General features: G+C 36.7%; 1 protein-coding gene across 1 annotated transcript; it reads left to right on the plus strand.

Annotated features, from left to right (window-relative positions):
* Positions 1–9,934: 9,934 nt before the first annotated feature.
* LOC131432487 (uncharacterized) lies at positions 9,935–11,153 on the plus strand. The gene is made up of 2 exons (XM_058598796.1): positions 9,935–10,926; positions 10,986–11,153. The coding sequence occupies exons 1-2, from the start codon at positions 10,328–10,330 to the stop codon at positions 11,044–11,046; spliced, it is 660 nt and encodes a 219-aa protein (XP_058454779.1). The 5' UTR covers positions 9,935–10,327; the 3' UTR covers positions 11,047–11,153.
* The last annotated feature ends 9,736 nt before the right edge of the window (positions 11,154–20,889 follow it).

The following is a 20,889-nucleotide window of genomic DNA, read 5'->3' on the forward strand; positions in this document are numbered from 1 at the left end:
TAGTGTAAAAATGGTTGATTTCAAACCACAGGAACATATTGCTTGCCATACCAGTACCTTTCGACCGAATTTCTCCACTTGAATCGGCATATCAGTCATCGCTCACATCCTCCCCAACGACGACAGTAAAGTATTGTGGACCTGGAAGGGTTTTTGAGTCCTCCTTTACATAAGTGTCATCGTTCATGAAAACGCATGCATCCGGACACTGCAAAAGACGCGAATACAATTCCCGAGCCCTTGTTACTGTTCGCTTCTTATGTTCTACACTTATTTTCGAGATTTTCTGCTTCTTGTAGGTCTTCAGATGATTTCGCCTCTTGACACGCTGGATCATTCCGACACTCGTTCCTGCTTTTTTTGCCCAAATCACGTATTGACATTGATTTGTTCTTCATGATTATAGATACCACTTTCTGGTCCAGTTTCTGGTTGAAAAAACCGGAGTTTCTTCCTCTTCCTGGTAGCTCATCCAAAGAATAGTGTTCCCCAAACTTATTAATGATGGTTTTAACACTGGCATGATGAATTCCAAACCACTTCGCCAATTTTCGCATAGTAATACCCTTCTCACTTAGCCATGTGTCCAGAAACTTAATTTTCACTTCCTTGTCAATACGCGACATTTTGAAAACGCAAAATTTCAACCGCACAAACAAGTAAACAAACGAAAGCTGACAGCCAAACGCACAGCATGCTGTGATCTGAGCATAAAAAAATCATCACAAATACATGCGTACAACATAAATGTATGTGGATAGCTTATTTTCGATACACTCCTTACACTGAAATCAATTGCCACAAATACTATAATTAATTCGTTCCAAGATAGGGTTTGAGAAAACATGTTTAGATTTTTTTAGTTTGGTTATTAGAAGACAAACATACATCTGTATCGGATGTATCTACACGTAAAAGATCTTTATAAAATACAATTCAACAATGCTTGTAATTGACTATATATTATGTTTCAACTTAAACGAGCTGCAATTGCATTCGCTTCGGTTAACAACGAGGTGCACAGTATTGAGTATAATACCGTGAAATATAAAATACATTACGTTCAAGGGAGTATGTCGCAGTACGGAGAAATTCTTTCTATCGAAAGAGAATTGTGCCAGAATTTTTTCTCCGGAATGGCGTACCGGCGTGACAGGGCGGGGAACACCCTTGTAAATCACTGGTAACTTACGAAAATCAACTGATTACATGTCAGTTTGTGAACAACTTGTTCACTACGGTAAACTTGTTCAGCAACGGTAACTAGTGAACTCAGTATTCCTGTTTCAAAAATATTTTCATCGTCGAACCAACTAGCAACGGCAATCAATGCACAGCAAGGCACAAAGTGTGGAAGTAATGATCCCGAGACTGTGAACAACAATGAAAACGAAAAGATAGCAGAGGCCACACATAACAGTACGAAAGACAACACCGATGAATCATTGGATGATAAAACGTACCGCGAGTGCTCCGTTGAAAGCTCTTCTCTCCCAAGTAAAAGGATGACAACGAGATCTTAAAAAAAATTTTAGCTGACAAAAAATGGCTTATTTGGTCACGTAAAGCCGGTGCGCGATAGGCATAGATAAACAATTTTATTTAAAAAACAAGACTTGTGAACAAGATGCTGGGATTCACTAGGATTTTGATAGTACCTATTGTCTTTCGACGGACTGGACCGGCTTAGAGGCCGTGTGGAATCCGGCGGAAAAAATAATCAAAAATAGATTCACTGGGTTCCTGCTTCCATGTCGTGAAAGGCGACAATTGCACGAGTTTCTTTTTTCCTACTTTCGATAAACAGATTATTTCAATGTTTCTAATCTGGAGACTCTTTCTTCTAAACTTTCACTTCATTCAACCAAAATGAGATAAAAAATGTTCAAAAATTTGTGCATTTTACCAAGCATCCTTTGCAGTATTCTTGTTAGAGCGTTGACTGGGCATCGCATAACGTTTATTCAGTGTGCTTAGTATTATTCATGGGATTTGTGTGAATGCGATTACGGTACTTCAAATCTGATATGTTATTGCCATGCATTCAGGCGTATCCAGGCTTCTGGTTCTCCAGAAAGAATGTATGTTGAGTTAAAATTAAAAGATTTTCTTTCGTTTCTCATCCAATGTGGTAAGCAGTATAGTCAAAAGTGTTCATCATGAAAATGATGAGAAGTCATGATAAAGTGAAAATCTTTAAACAAAAACACGGAACCGTTCCGCTTGAGCCAATTAGCTCTTGTTCCTATTTTATCATGCCGAGGCTTTAATGAGTTGAGTGATGATTTTTTACCGTGACAGTCATGGCCTTGCTTTAATATTATCATCAGTGCATCCATAGTAAAGAATTGTGGCTAATGTGTCATGTTTATTTTCTTTTCACATGTTGATTTATGGTTTTAATTATTAATTATATTTCGCCCGAAGATTGATTGTCTTACCTTCTTGGCTTCGAGAATGATGCGCTTGTGGTAAATACAAATCTGAAGAAAGCAAAGTACTGTTAGTTTCGTTGACCCTTTCTGGATTGGCTCGCTTATGTCCCGGTTACCAGTACCCGTGAGAGCCGTCCGGGTACGACGATCAGCTATTTACTATATCATTAAGCTATTTAAATAAAAAGGCTGCTTCGTCACTTTAGGCAGCGGAACGTCTAATCGTGCCCGGCGTGCTGCGGTATCCATAACTGATTATTTCTTCTAAAATGATTGCATTTTCAGCTTTGCCACCTTCATTAATGTGAGCTTCTGTCCATGTTCTTTTGGCGGTCCCAGGTGGTGAAGCGCTGTGTTTTATCCCGTTCTGTGTTTTTAAGTGTCGTGCGTTGGGTATACTTAAAGCATTTATACGGTTGTTGGGAAAAGTACGAAAAATGGAATGCTTGATCGTGGTGAGCAAGAAATGAGACATAATCTCTTCAATTCGTTTGCTCAGTGCTAAACGGTGTAATCATTTTTGCAACAGGTGCCGTATTTCGAGCAATATTGCGTTCACAAACGCTACGAGATGAGACAGTAACATAGTGGAACATGTCTAGCATTTCTGCATGTTGTTACAATATCGCCCTAAAAATTGTACATTAGGGTGTTAAAAATGGCAATCTTTCATTTTCTAAAATGCACTAATGATTTAGCACCAAGACCTTATGCAAAATTTATGCTAAATCAGGCATCGGTAAACGTTTGAAGTTTTGAATATCCAAAATTATTTTCGGATGCATTTTCTTAGAAAAGTATGTAACGTTGATCATCGAGATCTGAAAATATCGACTTTTGGATAGCATTGGTTTGAATTGAGATGTGACTGGAATTTAAGGTGACACCTTTTAATAAAATTGCTGAATAGTGGCTCCCAATAATATTCTAGTTTTTCTCAAATTACCTCGAACTTCCTTTTCTTATTTAAATTAAACACAATCATTGAAAGTAAACCGGTATAGTTATTTCTCTCTGAATATTTTCCTTCGTTTCCTTTCCATTTTTGCTATCTTTCTGGCATTTTGTAAACACATTTCCAGAAGAATTGAGTACTTTGGTGTTGAACCACCGGATGAGCAATTTTCGAAAATTTTCGAACGAATCGAAGCGCTGCTCCGAAAGTGTGTGGTCCAACGAGGCAAAGAAGTGATAGTCGGATGGGGCTAGGTCTGGCGTGTAGCTTACTCGCATTACTCGCACAGATGTATTTTTCATATTACTAAAATTAATTTAGACATTTAGATCTAAATGTAGTGTAAATTTAATCAAGCACTTCTCACCAAAGACTTAATCAAGCACTTCTCACCAAAGACTTTCTGTTTGTCTCTATATTCTGATCGATTTTTGGCAATTGCTCGGCTCCAATCGTTCATTCCACGTGTCGCTTTCCGGTTCTTCATTTGTCTCTCGGTCAGTTCATGCGGATTCTACTAATCACACTTCTGAATCATTTATATAACTTGTAGACTGAACTCTCTTTTTATTTGCGTGTCGTCTTTATCCAATAATGCTTGCAATTCGATGTCATCAAACCATTTTTTGTCGCCGGATTCACAGAATTTTTTTTAAAAAACGTCGACACAGTTTTGACTGTCATTACAACGAAATGAAAGAACACCTGTGTTTCATCATTTAATGATCCTAATACACGAAAAGACCGAAATTAGCATTTTGGCAAAAAATTTTTTTTCTGATTTTGGTTAGTAATTTTTTGAGTCAACTAAAAAAATCTTACTTTTGCTGATTTAGATTTTTTAATTCTAGTTCCCTTAATAATAATAAAATATTTATATAAATGGTTATTTTTTTAGTTGAATTCACCAATTAAACGTGCTGTCACTTTTCATATCCATTCAACTAATTTTTTAGTTGAATTAGAAAAATAAAACGTTGTTTTCAACCAACATAAATGGTTGAATTGGTTTCTGCAATTTGCAGCTATATGGCGCTCTGTCACCGAAAAAACGTTAACACCGTAATGACTACTAGCCACTAGATGGCACACTACTACCGAAAAAAATTTCAGTCGCGGTTATCTTTTCTATATTGGCAGGTATAAAAACGATGTTGTATTGGAGAAAAAGACATAAGCGAAACATAAACTTCCTTTTGAAAATTTTACTTCGAAATCGATGTTTTCTTCATTCGACTCTCCCACTGAAAACTTTGAGCTCTCGGAAAACAAAAACCGAATACAAGTAGCACACCGGACGACGTAGCCCGGAATGTTAGAAGATACAAAAAACATCATTTGACGTGTACAATTAGAGTGCAACATTCGAAACTCACTTCACTGTTTCGCGTAAAAACATTGTTACCCACAATTGCTTCAAATGCGTACAAATTCTGAATAAATACACTTTCCACTAACAGTTTACGTCATTTTTACATATCGGTTTAGAAATTTATATATGGATATATCGTAACACATGCGAAAAACATCTAAACAATTTGCAAAAAGTTTCAACAAGACTGTCCTTTTTATCTTTTTAATGGATTGTTTTGCTTTGACACTTCTCATGAGTTTTTGGCTAATAAACTTGTTAATAAAACCAATTTAATTTTTGTTTTCTTTGTGCTGTCCTTCAGTAATGACGGTGATAGATAAATAGAATCAAATTTTCTGATTTCAATAACGGAATTAGTTGTCAATGAGAATTTCGTGTTAGATTGAAATATTGCTGGCTTGTGTCCAGGATATTCGCCAACTAAACACATTCTCTAAAAATAAGAGTTTTTTTCAGCACAGTAAATTCTAAATTTTAACTAATTTTATAGTTATTTTGGAAATTTTGTTGTTAAAATCAACTAATTCAAAAACAGTAATACGAATTAGGCGCAGAGCTAATTTCGGTCGTTCCGTGTAGGATCACAAAACCTGGAAAAACAAATACGCAAACGAAGGGCTTAGCCACCGTTTCTTCCAGCTAATGTTCAAACCAGGGGTGGAAATAAGCAAATTTTTTGATTCACTGTAAATAAAAATAGTCAGTATTATCTTTTTATGTCACATATTTGTTGTAGATATTATAATGAACGTGTTTTTACATAAATACGTTTATTTCATAGGCAATATACATACGTTTTTCTTCGTCGTGGCATCCACAATACATAGTACTTTAAACCTAATACATTTCGACATTACATACATTTAGTCTACCTTGGGTACGCAAGGAATTTATTAGTTGAGATCTGACATCACGATACTCCACCCGACGACACGACCAGACACTCCGAAGAAAAAATGGAATAAAAAGTGTCTGTAAGCGATTTACCACCAATTGCCATTTTTTGAACAGCCCCTTGTAAATAACAAAAGAAAAATTCTCGAGCAACACTGTCATGTTGCTATGAGCTAGTTACCAAGTTACCTTAAAAAAACAAAAACAAATTTCAATATGCAGCTCATTGCGAATATAGAAAGTGATTAGTACAGAAAGCTTCAGCAAACTGTAGTATATTTATTCAACAAGTTATTTTCTTTACCGGATTTAAGGAAATGAAATGTAGATGCGATGATTGGAACACGAATAAAACTGCTAGATCTCAATATTCATCGCTCTAATGAAACTATATTTTCCAGGTCTAACAATAAAGAGTGCATTCTAAAAATCGGCTTTAAATATCGGATTCACTAGCTCATGAAGAAGATTCCAGATTAAACGAAAACAGAAAACTATCAACACGATTTCATCTATATTTTCATTAATTCTCAGCCTGATTACTAGCGATAAACAACATCAACAACTCACAACATGTAGAAAGTCAAGAAATTTTCTAAATGGTGTAGAGGTCCTAATTTTATATCAAAATTAAATTAATCTAAATAAATATGTTTGTAATATTGAATAGTTTATGAAAAGTCCCAACAACCCTGAAAGATACGAAGTCTAATCTGAGATTTATAGGGAACCTCATTATCAAAATCAACGGGTGTTCTCTAATTCTTTTAAATGAAATACAATCGGATTCTCGATTAGTGGATAAATATGGTCCACTAAATCGCATGTTTTGTTTTGGAGTAGGATATATTTCTAGCTCTAATTATAACATGCTACACGGTTTCTTTCTTCTTTCTTAACATTGTGCATTTTAGAAAATCTCAAAAACTAACATATTTCAATACAATGAATAAATGAGAATTGAAGGAAACGCTTAAAAATCATTTTCTAATTTTATTTCATACTATTACGTACATTAAACTATCTGAGGAGAATGACAAATACAGTGACGAATAAAAACAAAAGCGCTTAAGCAGTGTGCCTTAATATTATATTATATTATTGAATTAAAAAAAAAAAAAACAAAAGGATTTTGAGTCCAAGCTTCTGCAGTACATTCGATCATTTCAATATCAGTGTAGATTTTTGTATGTCCGTTTCCTTCAAGTAGATTTCATTTGAGGTATCATTATTTATCGTTAGTAGCATGGCATAATTATTTTGAATGAAAAATCCGTGTATTCTTTTCAAATACAGTAGTACTTTGTAGTCGTACCCATTGACTAATTTCAAACCACAAATGTGGCCAGAATTACTACACCAAGACCGACTGATCCACTGCTCTAACAGCTAATGATGCTGGAGAACTTGTAACTGCATAAAACGGATCTTCCACTTGAACCGTTGAATCCATTCTAATTTTTTCGTAATAATATACCCGTTTTGCAGTTTCATTTCTTAAGTCTTCAATATACAATAACCAAGGTTATGGTAACTGTCATTCAAAATCAATAAAATATCAACTTGTGCTGCCAGTTTGAATATTTTTCCAAGCAATTTTGTTTTGACATTACGAGTTACTAAGGGGTAGTTAAATTTGCGATACAGTTTTAATAGACGAGTGGCAGGTCGTGTCGTCGCTCCACCCATGTACAAACGACATGATCAATATCGCGATAACCTTCGCAACAAGCACAATGATTAGTCTCGGAAAGTCCAATTCGAAGGAGATGTGCATCTAACGTGTAGTGATTGGACATGAGTCTGGACATCACACGAATGAAGTCCCTACTTACATTTTGTCATACGGATCTTTCATTGCCTGGAATGGAGCAATGAACCGGGACCCAAACTATTGTGATTTGATAATTATTATTCAATATGACGTTCAGGCACTGTTTTATATGGCCCAAGAAAAACGGTTCATTTTTGCCAGCAGCGTTTGAGCGAATGGCTTCAATTACACTCAGACTATCTGTGTAGAGAAAATAATGGTTTGGAGATAATGTGACGATTACACTCAAACTATAATGTACTGCTGCTAACCCAGCAGCCTCATCAATATGCCTGAACTTATTTGTAAATATTTTTGGGATTTCCAACGAGCGTAGGTGTTCTGGGATTTCACGCACTTCGCGCTGCATGGATGTGTCGAAAAATAAAGTTGAGTCAGGGACATTAATAACCAGGGGATTCAGTACCTCACATCTTATTAGCAGTCGCGATGAAAGCTCCCAAAAACGATCTTTCAATGGAAGAACTCCCAGAACTTCAAGACTCATTGTATGTGTCGAATGCTTGCAGCCTAAAGCAATTCGCAATCAACGATACTGAATTCGCTATAGTTTGATAATATGAGAATTTGCAGCGGAACGAAAGCAAACGCATTCATATTCCATCACTGAAAGTATTGTGGTCTGATTCATTTTTATTAGATCTTCCGGATGAGCACCCCACCAAGATCCTGTTATTCTTCGAAGAAAATTTACTCTTTGTTGGCATTTTGTTATCAGATTCCTAATGTGTCCTCCCCACGTGCATTTGGAATCAAACCACACCCCAAGGTATTTGAAAGTCAAAACCTGTTGAATCATTCTTCCCATCATATGAAGCTGAAGCTGCGCGGGATCATGCTTTCTTGAAAAGACGACCAGCTCTGTTTTCTCCGCAGAGAATTCGATACCAAGATGAACAGCCCAAACGGACAAGTTATCTAAGGTATCTTGCAATGGTTTATGCAGATCAATAGCTTTGGGTCCAGTAACTGAAACTACGCCGTCATCTGCCAATTGTCTTAGTGTACATGGGGTTACTAGACAGCTGTCAATGTCACTCACGTAAAAATTACAAAGGAGCGGACTGAGGCACGAGCCTTGCGGTAGATCCATGTAGCTAATTCTGAATGTTGCCAAATCACCATGTGAAAAATGCATGCGTTTCTCTGTAAAAGGTTGTGCAAATAATTATTTATAACCGCTGGGAGTCCATTTTGGTGAAGCTTGTCTGAAAGAACATCAATGGAAACTGAATCAAATGCTCCTTTAATGTCTAAAAATACAGATGCCATTTGTTGCTTTTGAGCGAAGGCAATTTGGATGTCAGACGAAAGTAATGCAAGGCAATCATTCGTCCCTTTATTTCTACGGAAGCCAAACTGAGTATCTGACAACAAACCGTTCGTCTCGACCCAAGTGTCGAGACGTCGAGGAATATTTTTTCGAACAATTTTCTGATGCAGGACAACATTGCAATGGGTCTATATGAGTTGTGATTGGAAGCTGGTTTTCTGGCTTTTGAATGGCGATAACTTTCACTTGCCTCCAGTCAGGTGGGACAATATTTTGCTCAAGAAACTTGTTGAATAATTTCAACAAACGTCTTTTTGGAATCCATCAAATGTTACAAAACCTGAGAGAACTGGCCATTGATATGATAACTGTTTCAAAAAAGTTCTAGGAATGCCGTTATGATGGTCTTTAGAGGTTCCGAAATATTGAATGCTGTGAAAATCCATTCTACAATTTCCGAAAACTTCAGTAATCCTGATGGTGCCTCTGAAACGGAGCCCACTGGATTATTGTCTTTTCTTGTGCTAGTTCCTAGATTGGTTTGTGAATTTGACAAACCAGGAGGCACAATTTAAGGTTTTAAATTTGGCTTTTTAGATTTAACACGGGGATCTTTTTTTGAAGGTGTAATTTTTGGTGTCTCTTTTTGGTATTTTGTGGTTTGGTAATCTCCTCTTAACAGACCCTTGAGGAGTGACATACGAGGTATCTTCACTATTTCCGTCAGAGATTACCAAAGATTCCGCAAGATTTGAAAATCCGTTTTCGGTTTCCAAAGGTTGGACATCAATGATCGTTTTAAGCATTTCTGCATATGTGCCCTTAGACCGTGCTTTTAAAGAAAGCTTCATTTTGTCTTATTGTTAAACCTTATAGCTTGGAAATAACTAGTTTGATCATACAATTTCATGATGCTTACTTATGAGAATGATATGATACTCTTAAAACATGATTCTTTTAGATTCTTAAAGCAAATCAATGAAAAGCTTACCTTGTAACTAAAAAATATAATGCAAAATAATGAATATCGCTTGTATTTTTATCTAAGCGTAGATAAAAACAATTTTTGAAGAAATTGCATGTAAAAAATGTATTTGTCATGAAATAATACTGATTGAGGTTTAGTATCAATGATAGCGATTTTTTCTCATATTTTCGAACTTCGAAATATCCCAAATTTGCCATTGCAAAATAACAGAACAAGAATGGTAATCGTTGGACGAATGGTTCAACATACAACTCATCCATCGTCACTTATGCTGATACATAAGCAGTCCGATAGAAAGCAATGCAAGAGAAACTACTGCTTTTATGAAACCCTGAAGATGGCTTTTTTTCTGGGAGGAAAGCTTCTGCAAACGAATGGGAGGGTAAAACAACAGCCGCAAAATGTTGAGTAGAGCGGGATAGCAAAATGAAAGTGGGACCCGCTCCCGGTTCCCGATCGGGATGCTGGGTCTTCTGATGATCATTTCGGTGCAAGTTCTGGTCCACACAAGATCGTTTCAAGACGACGGTCCGACTTAATTAATCCCCTGAATAGTAGAAAGTTTTCCTTGCGATGTGCAAATACACAAACGGGTTGTTTTGGATTACAGTGTTTATAGCAATCACATTGGTCGGTGGTTCACCGGTGCTGACTTATGATGATGACTACGATAGTGCTGAGGACGACTACGATGTAGTCTTCGATCAGCGTCAGAATGGAACGGAGAATGTACGCGTGTCCGTTGATGGGATTGTGATTGCCGTTCCCGCGCCACCGGCTCAATCAGACATCAGTACGCTGGCAGGAGCAGCGTTTTTAGAGGTACTAAATGCACAGTTGGCCACTTTGGACAATGATAGCTCGGATGAAGAAACTAATGTTCCAAGTAGTACAACAACGACCACCACCACGACGACTACGACATCCGCTCCCCTAACCTACCAGGATCAGTTGATCCCGGTGAACCTGTTGGGACAAAGTTTGTCATTTCTTTTCAATAAAGGAGCTGAAATACCGATCAAGTTCGCATCTCAACTCAGTCCTTTAAGAGTCAGTAAGCCTACACTGATGCTAATTGGGAAAGACGAAGATGATAGTCACGATACCACGGGCGAGGACGAAACGGAACCTGAGGGTGAATCTCAGAAAAAAGATTCAAAACACAAGCGGAGGTGATGATTACGGTATTAATGAGATTAATTTTATCGTTAAATTCTGATCTTTTTTTCAGGTACAAACTTAAAATGGCCAGCCTACTGAAACCTTTACTGCAAAAATCGTACGCGGGTTAATTGATTCTGACTGATAACTTATTGTGATAGATTTAATCCATTGAAATTTGAAATATTTTGCCATGTGATCAAAAATTAACAAATACAAATGAAAACAATAATTAAAACCAGGTTCTTGTATCATACAGTTATGTTGTTGATGATCGCACAACTTACAAAGTGGGTTAAGATTGTCCATAACCTGTTGAACAGGTTTGAGTAGATCAGTGATATAAGAAATTCGGTTAATGATATTTCCCTTCTCGGACACGCGGCATTTAAATCGCACCCCTAGATATTCATTGACACTAACAACACATTCACTGCGGAGAATCAATTTTTTATTGTTTAACAAAATGCAAATGATATTCGGGAGCACGAAGCCGAACTCAACTCAGACTCTCACATTATTTTCGGAAGAAAATTTTTCATAGCAGATTGGCCGAAGAAGCGAATGTTGAGCCTTGTTGGGTAGGTTGGATGGTAACAAAACGTCTTCGGAGAGATTTTACTCACAAGTTTAAAACTCATTTGAGTGACTCTCACTTAACTAACAGTTTAGTATTTGAATATAGTAGAGAGACATATTTTTTTTGTTTCACGTGCAATTTTAATTAGAACAAAAAGAAACTTTGCAACAATTCAAACAAAACATTCTTCAATTATCATGTTTTTGCTCTAGCAGACTGAAACTTACTTTTTACGAATGTTTATTTCTAGATCCTCATGGATATGCTGGTGACCCATTATCGGAATCGCCGGCTACTGCCCGATCAACATATCATATTTAAATTATTTCTTTTTTTTAAAACTTGTTGGAAATTGTAGCTACTAACAAGACTTATATCCGCACTTGTTATGGAAACATATTCGTGTCTTGAATTTGTTACGAATTGCTGATTGGGTGTGGGGTGTAGTCTCCTGCAGAAATCACATCTGTCAGGATTCACTCGTTTTGCTCGGTTTATTGAAAGCAATAGAAGAAACACGCTTATTGCAGATTTGTTGAACTCAATGGGAACATAAACAGTTCTTTGAGATCATTTAGATGGTTTTGAAAGAAATTTCTTCGGTGTTAAATAGTGTTGTGCGAACGGCACACAAATAAAATTATCCAAATAGTCCGCTCGTTTGGGTCTGGTGCACGATACGTTGCGAATAAAATTAATACTGACGCTAGCTTTGGAAAAAGGCTCTATTTGAACATGTCCTTTGCTGTATCAAGCATACGTCTCCACATAACTCGGTCCATGGCTGCTCGTCGCCAGCCACTCAAGGCACGGATGCTTCTAAGATCACCCTCCACTTGATCGATCCACCTTGCTCGCTGCGCTCCTCTTCTTCTTGTACCAGTCGGATTAGATTCAAGAACCATTTTCACTGGGCTGTCGTCAGACATCCTTATGACATGCCCAGCTCATCGTAGACGTCCGATTTTAGCTGTTCCTATGATGGGTGGTTCTCATAGCAGCTGTTGCAATTTGTGATTCATACGCCGTCTCCACGTTCCGTCTTCCATCTGCACTCCACTCTATGTTAGATGGTCCGTAACACCTTTCTTCAGAAAATACTAAGGTCTCGTTGATCCTCTGCCAACATAGTCCAGGTCTCGTGGCCATAGAAAACAACCGGTTCAATGGGCGTCTTGTAGATGGTCAATTTCGAGCGGTGGCGTACTTTTCTCGATCGAAGGGTTTTTCTGAGTCCAAAGTACGCACGATTTCCTGCCAAAATAAGTTTCTGAATTTCTCTGCTGGTGTCATTATCGGCGGTCACCAGTGAGCCCAAATGCACGAACTCGTCAACCACCTCGATATCGTCACCGTCTATCAATATTCGTGGTGAGAGGCGTAGTATTTCCTCTCAAAAGCCTCTTCCTCCCATGTATTTTATTTTTGACGCATTTATGGCCAGTTCAATGTGTCTAGCTTCGGCTTTCAGTCCGATGTATGTCTCCATAATCTATCACAATATCAACGTCGTCAGCCAGGCCGAAATGCTGTACGGACACGAGTGGTACGGAGATCGTACTACTCGTGTCGATCCTCGCTCTTCGAATTACACCTTCCAAAGCAATATTAAACAAGGGCCAAGAGAGTTTTTGCCGTAGTTTCCTCCAAGATTCGAAGGGACTCGACAGCGTCCCAGGTACTCAGATGTAGCACATCACTCTATCCGTCGTTGCTTTGACCAATCGCGTCAGTTTATCCGGAAAACCGTATTCGTGCATAATCTGCTATAGCTGTGAGGTATAAAAATGTTTTAACGTTGTTTTTAACGTTGTTGATTGCATAATATCTCAAGAATATTGTTTAAAATTTCAAGTCGATTAGAGCAAAATTGACGAAGTTACGAGTATTTTTATTGTAACTTTTGTATAATACCTAACCTTACCTTCTTATACCTGCATTGTATATTTCGTCAGTATAGAGTATAAAATTTAGTGTAGCAGTAAATATTGTATCGAATTTTAAAGTGTTTCACCACAATTCACGTTTTTAAGATCTGTGGTATAGCTTCATAAATACCGCACCGATCCTTGTGAATTTTTAGACACTATTTCTGTTTATAATTTACAAGGTTGAGAGATTTCGAAAAAAAACTGTTGTTTTTATTCGCCTAGTGGTGTAATGATGCCTTTCTCATATTACTTGTATTCTCGAAAGTATTACTAGAAGATTTTTTTTTTCAAATTTCAATAAGATTAGAAACTTTCGTTGGGTATAAACTAACATAACTATTTCAATTTGTAAACAGTTATGTCAACATTTTGTGTTTTAGTTTTTGTTAAGACGTTGCAGCGCCCTTTATAAATTTTCCTTCAAATTTGATAGTATTGTAAAAAAAGTAGGAAGTTGCGAAGGAAACTTATCAAGCAAACTCTCATATCAGCGTAATCGCAACCTTCATGTATAAACTTTGTTATAGAAGCATGCACATTTTCGAGCATTAGTCATCGCAACTTTGTTATAAAACCATAACACCAAACCAGTTCCGGGCATTAATCATCGCAACGATGTTGAAGAAACTTTGTTATAAAACCATAGACAGTTCCGGGCATTAGTCAGTGCAGCAATGTTGTAGAAACAAAGTAATTTTTTTTTCACGGACACTGGTTACTGCCGCTGGTATCGTGACAGTGGTCTCGGCTTTCGGTAGAACTTCGGGAAAAGGTCGGATGAACTTTCTACTCGAAATCACAAGCTCGGCTTGTACTAAAATCTACGGGCTTTATCCGAATCAAAATGTTAGGAGCCTAAAAACCCATAGTTGGGAAGAGTTAGGGGCCAGTCAGTCTCAAAGAGTTCGCGGAAAATAGCCGTCAGTCTCGGGGGTCGATCCGTAGACAAGTCAGTTAGTCGGACAGTCAGTTCACGTGAGTTCAAGTGCAATCAATTTCAGAAAAAGTCGTAAGTCGCGGTTACAGTAGTTTAGAGCGTAGTCAGTGAAATTTTTGAGGACGAGATTAAAATCTTATTCATTGTGCGGTGAACACTAAAAAGAAAAAGATCGTTAATAGTCGTTAATAGTCGTTTTTCAAGTAGTATCATTCCGCGTACGATATCGTAGTAGAATAAAGAGAATTCGCTAAATGTGGCTGACAGAGTAGCCAACAGTGTTGAAGAGTGAAACAGTGTTGAATAGTGATAAGAAAAAAATTCGCTAAATGTGGCCGATAGAAAGGCACGAAAAACAGATTTGTCAGCACATAGCCTGATGGTTGCAAGCGGAAGAAAAACTATGCACTGAGGGATACTAGCTATTTTCCATGAACAAAACATACAGTACTAGAAGCGTAGATCCACTTTAGTGTTACCGAGAAAAGATAACAAGTGATAACAGGTTTCTACAAAGATTTTTCTGCCATTACGCAGTCTGATACCTCTGTGTGAAAGTCTTGATTGCGAATTAAGAAAAATAAATAAAAGCTTAAAGAAGAACAGAATAAACAATCTATTATTTTCTGACTGTGAAATAGAAAACATCCCTCCAATCCTCGACGCACGCCGCTCGGGCTGCGCAGCAATATAGGCTAATCGAACATATAGGCTGGCTATCCAGGCGTTGAGTCGTTTTGAGCTAGTTTTGAATATGATATGAGGAAAACAGATTGAAAAACGGACATGGGAATGCAATAATGTAATGAGAACCGCGAAAATATTACCGCAGAGACGGGACTCGAAACCGTAGCTAACTCCTAACCGGGGAATTGTTTTACCAATTGAACTACCCTGCATATGAAAATACATGAAGGAAAGTCCAATTGACTAGACGGTGCTTGGTTAATACGGCATTCACTTTTAGAGTCCTATATCTACGGAAACAAATTCAACAGAACACACACTACACTGATCTCGCACGTCTATTTATTCCATTTCTGCTTTTTGTTTTTATCTATTTTGCTACCTATCGGGTCCACGTCAGCGTCATGCATCTATACAACGACGATCTCAGTCAACATGTGATAGCAGAAGCAGGTTCGAGTCCCGTCTCGGCGGTAACATTTTCCCGGTTCTCATTACACTATTGCATACGCATGTCAATTTTTCAATCTGTTTTCCCCGTTTGATACTGATCACAGTTATGTTAAGTTAATCAGAATTTTTCTTTATTTTGCATCGTAGTAAGAAACAAATCTAGAAGAATTTCACCCTTTTTTGCATCGTCCCTCGAAGGCTGTGAACCATTTCGCGGTTACTTTTAACTTTTGGTTGAAATCTGACACTTGAGTGGTTATTTTGTGTCGAGTAGTTAAATTTAAGTAAAACGGCGGCCCAGTGTGACGGATGGAAAATTATTTGGGTTTATTTTAGACTGGAAATAATTTTAACTAAAGAATTGATATTAGAATTTTCTTTACAAGATTTTTTTAAGTGTCGGAAAATAAGCATCGATCTATCAAAAATAACCATGCTTTCGAGCAGAGTTATTGTTTTTTGTTCACAGCCTAAATGACGGTGTGCAATTTTAAACACACTTTACCCTATAAGCATGATGAAATTCAAATGCTACCTATGGAACTATGAGAGCTTCTATTTTAGCCTAAGTTTGTGCAAATCGGTCAAGCAATCTTGGAGAAAAATGATTTGACACATACACACATACATACATACATACACACAGCCATTGAACTGTGTCGAATGGTATAGATCACTCAGACCTCCGGGCCAATTTTCTCTAGCCAATTTTTCAAGTGATTGCATAATTTTTCTTTATGAGAGAGGCAAAAAGTATACTTTCCTAGAAAACAATTGTTATCATGTTACTACTAACAAGTGGGTACAAATATAATAAAAGACAGTATCAAGGATGGTAAAAACTACAAATGGTCCCATCTCCTAATGACGGTTTATCTAAATTAAGTTTTCTTGCAATTATTTTAACGTAATTCTTTATGTTTTCTGCAATTTCTTCTAATAAGATTGAAATATGGTGGCCATGGTCATAATGTAGGATAGTAAAAATAAAGGATTACCAATTACATTACAATAAACGCTACATCTAAAGAAGATGTAGTTGTCATTCGATTTTATAACTTTTTCATTTCGTTGCGCTTTAATTTCTTATCATTTTCGTATACAGAATTTTGATCTCCCGATACAGAGTTACATATTTTTCTCTTGAAAATATATATATATATATATATATATATATATATATATATATATATATATATATATATATATATATTTAAATGTGACAACCCTGCACGTTATACGAAATTGAACAAAGCACGCTGCGAACAGAGTAAAGGCAATGGTGTTTTCTTCTTCTGTACCAACACGTGCCGGTTTTGCATCGTTATTTTGTATGACGGTTTGAAAATTTTGACACTCATCGCCCCATAATTTTGGAACCGGAAGTCGGATATGGATGAAATCGCACAGTATCTTTCAAGACAATCACAGCTTCAATTTGAATCATGATTTGGGAAAATCGGTTTAACCGTTACTGATAAATCGAAGTGAGCTCCAATTTTCGAGCTTTCTCCCACCATTATCGATGCTTTCGGAATCGGAAACCGGGGACTAGCAGTCCCAAAGAAGGTTTTCTATATCCACGAACTAGCAAGATCTGACCACTAGATTAATATATCAGTAAGTTTTATGAATATTTGCACATCGTTTCCCAATCACTTGCAAAAAAATACTCATGAAATTGAAAATTTTTCACTTATCGCACTGTAATACTGGAACCGGAAGTCGGACCTGAATCAGTTTTCGGGGACTTTCAAAAGAACAGTAAAACCTTTTATTTGCATCTTAGCTTGTGAAAATCGGTTAAGAAATTTCCGAGAAAATTGAGTGGGCATTTACTCATAGATTTCCACATATTACCTTGTAATTCCAGAATCGGAAGTCTGATAGAGATGAAATTCAATAGCAAGCTATGGAACCCTTAAACCTTTCAATTAAATCTAAGTTTGTGGAAATTAGCTCAGCCATCTTTGGAAAAAGTGAGTGACAATTTTTTCCATTTGCATATTACCCTATAATTCCGGAACCGGAAGTCGGATCGGAATAAATTCAATAGCAATCTATGGGACTACAAATGTTTTTCTTTTGAATCTGAGTTTGTGAAAATCGGTTCAGTTTATTCTGAGAAAATGGAGTGACATCATTTGTCACAAACAATTGTCTAATTAATGAACTTTGACTTTTTTGACTCCAGATGATCCAGCACCGAGTCATGAGGGGCACTTCTACTTTTTCCGAGCCTCATCGGGACATTTTTTATTATTTTCGTATAGGGGTACCTCGATGATATGAAAAAAATTAGAGGGTTGTATACAAGACACGACCGAGCACAACAACATTAAAAATGAAACGTTTCTGGAGCCCCAATAATAAATACAAAAATAAAGATTATAATGATACTAAACTAAAAACTTATTCAATTGACTAATCACAAACTTGCTCTAGTTTAAGCGCTTAGATTGTTAGCTAATGAAAAAATTGACAATTAGATTCTTTCTTGATAATTGATTCTATTCAATTTTGGTCCCCTTTCCACAAATTTTTACATTGTTAGGTTTTTGAATAATGTCCTTAAACTAGAAGTCAATTATGATGAAATCAAAGTTACTTGAAAGCTCAATTTTAGATACAAACAACCTAAAACTTTAAACCTGGACAAATGAAACGATTTTATTTTATGATGATAATTTTCGAAACACGTACAAACTTATTAATTTTATAAACTCAAAATTTCGATCCAAGAGAAGATTTTAGAAATTTGAACGAAAAATTCCGAAATTTTGTTCATATTGTAACTTGATGTTATTAACACATGAATGAACATTGTCATAGTAACAACGCGTGTAGCCATCAGACGCTTGTTGTTTTGAAGCAAATAATAATTGAACTGAAACTGGCGGTTAACCATACTCTACGAGGGTTCCTATTCAAACGATACATTGTAAAACCGCAGGTAAGCTTACCTTGAGTTTATCTTTGATACTATATGATATTGCATCTAATTGTACTGTATATGTAAGCCTGTGGAACACATTTATACTACTAAACCGAGGAGGCCGCTTTTGGACAAGTTTCAGAATCTAATTGTGAATCTTTTGAAACGTTTAATTCCTGATGGGACAACAACTTGTTCAGTCACATTTGATGAAAAAGAAGTATCTATGATTATCATCATAACACAACTTTATACTGAATCCATTTGCGCGCCACCGTTTTATTCATATGGGAATGGAGATTTAAGTATGTAACCGAGATTTAAGTATGTAATGTTGACAAATTGAAACATTTTTAGGCGTACAATATTGAAGCTTTCGAATCATTTAAATGAGGAAAATCCATCAACAAATCATCGAGGAACAAATGCAAATTAAATCCGAAAAATCTATCGCCGATAAATCTAAATTGGCCTGATATTTACCAGAGAACCAAAATAAAATACTACTATACCGACGACACTATACTATACTGAACACACAGTACTCATGAAAAAGCAACTATCCAACGAGCGAATGGAAGTGACTTTCATCCACTCACTATTCAAACACCTTTATCGGCCTACGAGGCATGCCTGCTCACAGCATGGGGTTAACTAAAGCAGAAATGAATTTATATGCCCAAATAGATTTCCTTTTGTGCGATAGTTCATTCTTCGCAAAGGAGGGGATGACATCATTCACGCGCTGGTATTGTTATTATATTATATTCAAATCAATTGTTTAATGGTATGCAATTGAAATATTTAAATGACGTTACCTCATAAGTTTAAGTTTAATATTTCCGAATCGATTGGTAGTTAAATTATATTATATGAATACATCAACAAATTAATGAGTTATAAGCGTTCAAATTTATGACAGAAAAAGGTTACGCAAGAAAGTGAAGAGTAAGCAAAAGCGACAATCCAACGGGCGAACGCATATACAATCTACTTGTTTCATTCACAGTCAAGCATCAACTGAAATCAAGAAATGATTTGCAGCATATATTTATAGATAGAGGATTCACACTACACATGATTCACACTACACAGAATGGAGAGGATTCACACTACACAGAATGAGGCGGTGTTTTTATGCATGACGCAAAGCCTCCTATATCGAACAAGAAAATGAAGTCAATTTGTACAACTGGGATTGGTGGATGAAAACATAGGTCGGTATAACCATTTTTTCAATAGTATGCTATTGAAATACTGAAACGACGTTGTCATATATGTTCAAGTTAAAAGTTTCCGAATCGATTCAAAATTATGACGGAAAAAGGTTACGCGGCTATTTTTGAAACTTTTAATTTACACCCGGCCCAGTATAGCGAAGAGTAAGGCATTTTTAATGTCAAAAGTTGCGTAGTTGTTGAGGGGGGGCTTTGCAATTTTCAAATTTCAAAATCAATTGTGACATGGAGGAGAGAAGGGGGCTATCTTTTTGGATGTTTGACGTGACGTAATTTGTGGTTGATGACTTATAACAAAATCAACAGAAACATAATAACCACACCGTTGTAGGGGTGCTTTGATTATACCCAAATTAGAGCTAGTATAGTTAGTGCTACACTACACCGGTTTAATGCTACAACAAAAGCGGCATAAGTTTAATCAAAGCAAAAACTGAAACCCACAGATCAAGAAAAAGCAATGGCAACGATTTTATAGTCTGCGAGTTCTCCATGAAGAATGATTCCCTGAAATGTAATTATGGCTGGTGTATACTGTCGGGAAATGAAATGTCTTGTTCACTAGATATGTTAGATGCCGGTTTATTCTTGTTTAAATAACTCAACATTGCAAACAAAACAAAACCCTGGCGTTACATTCCTTTTGTGGATTTTGAGCATTCTGCCGTTTTTGTTTTTCAGTGCTTTAGAAATGCAATATTCTGACGGTGTTTTATTGCCATTTCTGCTCGAAAGTGCAAAACCAGAGCAATCCACGCCACCTGTGTTTTTCAATGAAAAACGCCATTAGTTTGGAAAACACGTTTAAGTATTTTTGAATGCAAAAACCGGATAAGAACATTGAGTGCAAAAACCGGATATCGATTTTGGAATGTAGTAACCTTCGATTCCAAAATGTTGATATTTCTCATCTTATGATATACATATTTACATTAATATGTCGGTCACGCACATTCTATTAAAATTCAATTCTATTAAAAATTCGTGTTCAACAGTAATGTGTTCGAAAAATGCTGAGCGCAAGGCGTAGGCTGATCTCCCAGCATGACACGAGAGCTTCGGCACGCGGCTGATTAATTATTTTCCTTCCCGCTTTGTCGTCTGTATTTCGGTAACAATTTTTCTCACCGTCACCTGAGGCGACACGCGGCGACAGAAAGTTCCCGGGTTCCGAAACCAGCTGCTCGTCAAACGAAGCTTTTGGTGAGTTGTC

Source organism: Malaya genurostris, chromosome 2 (assembly GCF_030247185.1).
Source record: "Malaya genurostris strain Urasoe2022 chromosome 2, Malgen_1.1, whole genome shotgun sequence".
In the NCBI taxonomy this organism is placed as follows: Eukaryota; Metazoa; Arthropoda; class Insecta; order Diptera; family Culicidae; genus Malaya; species Malaya genurostris.

Coding starts and splice junctions, on each gene's coding strand:
- LOC131432487 (XM_058598796.1), top strand. CDS start 10,328: ATGTGCAAATACACAAACGGGTTGTTTTGGATTACAGTGTTTATAGCA. Junction 10,927..10,985: donor GATTCAAAACACAAGCGGAG/GTGATGATTACG, acceptor TCTTTTTTTCAG/GTACAAACTTAAAATGGCCA.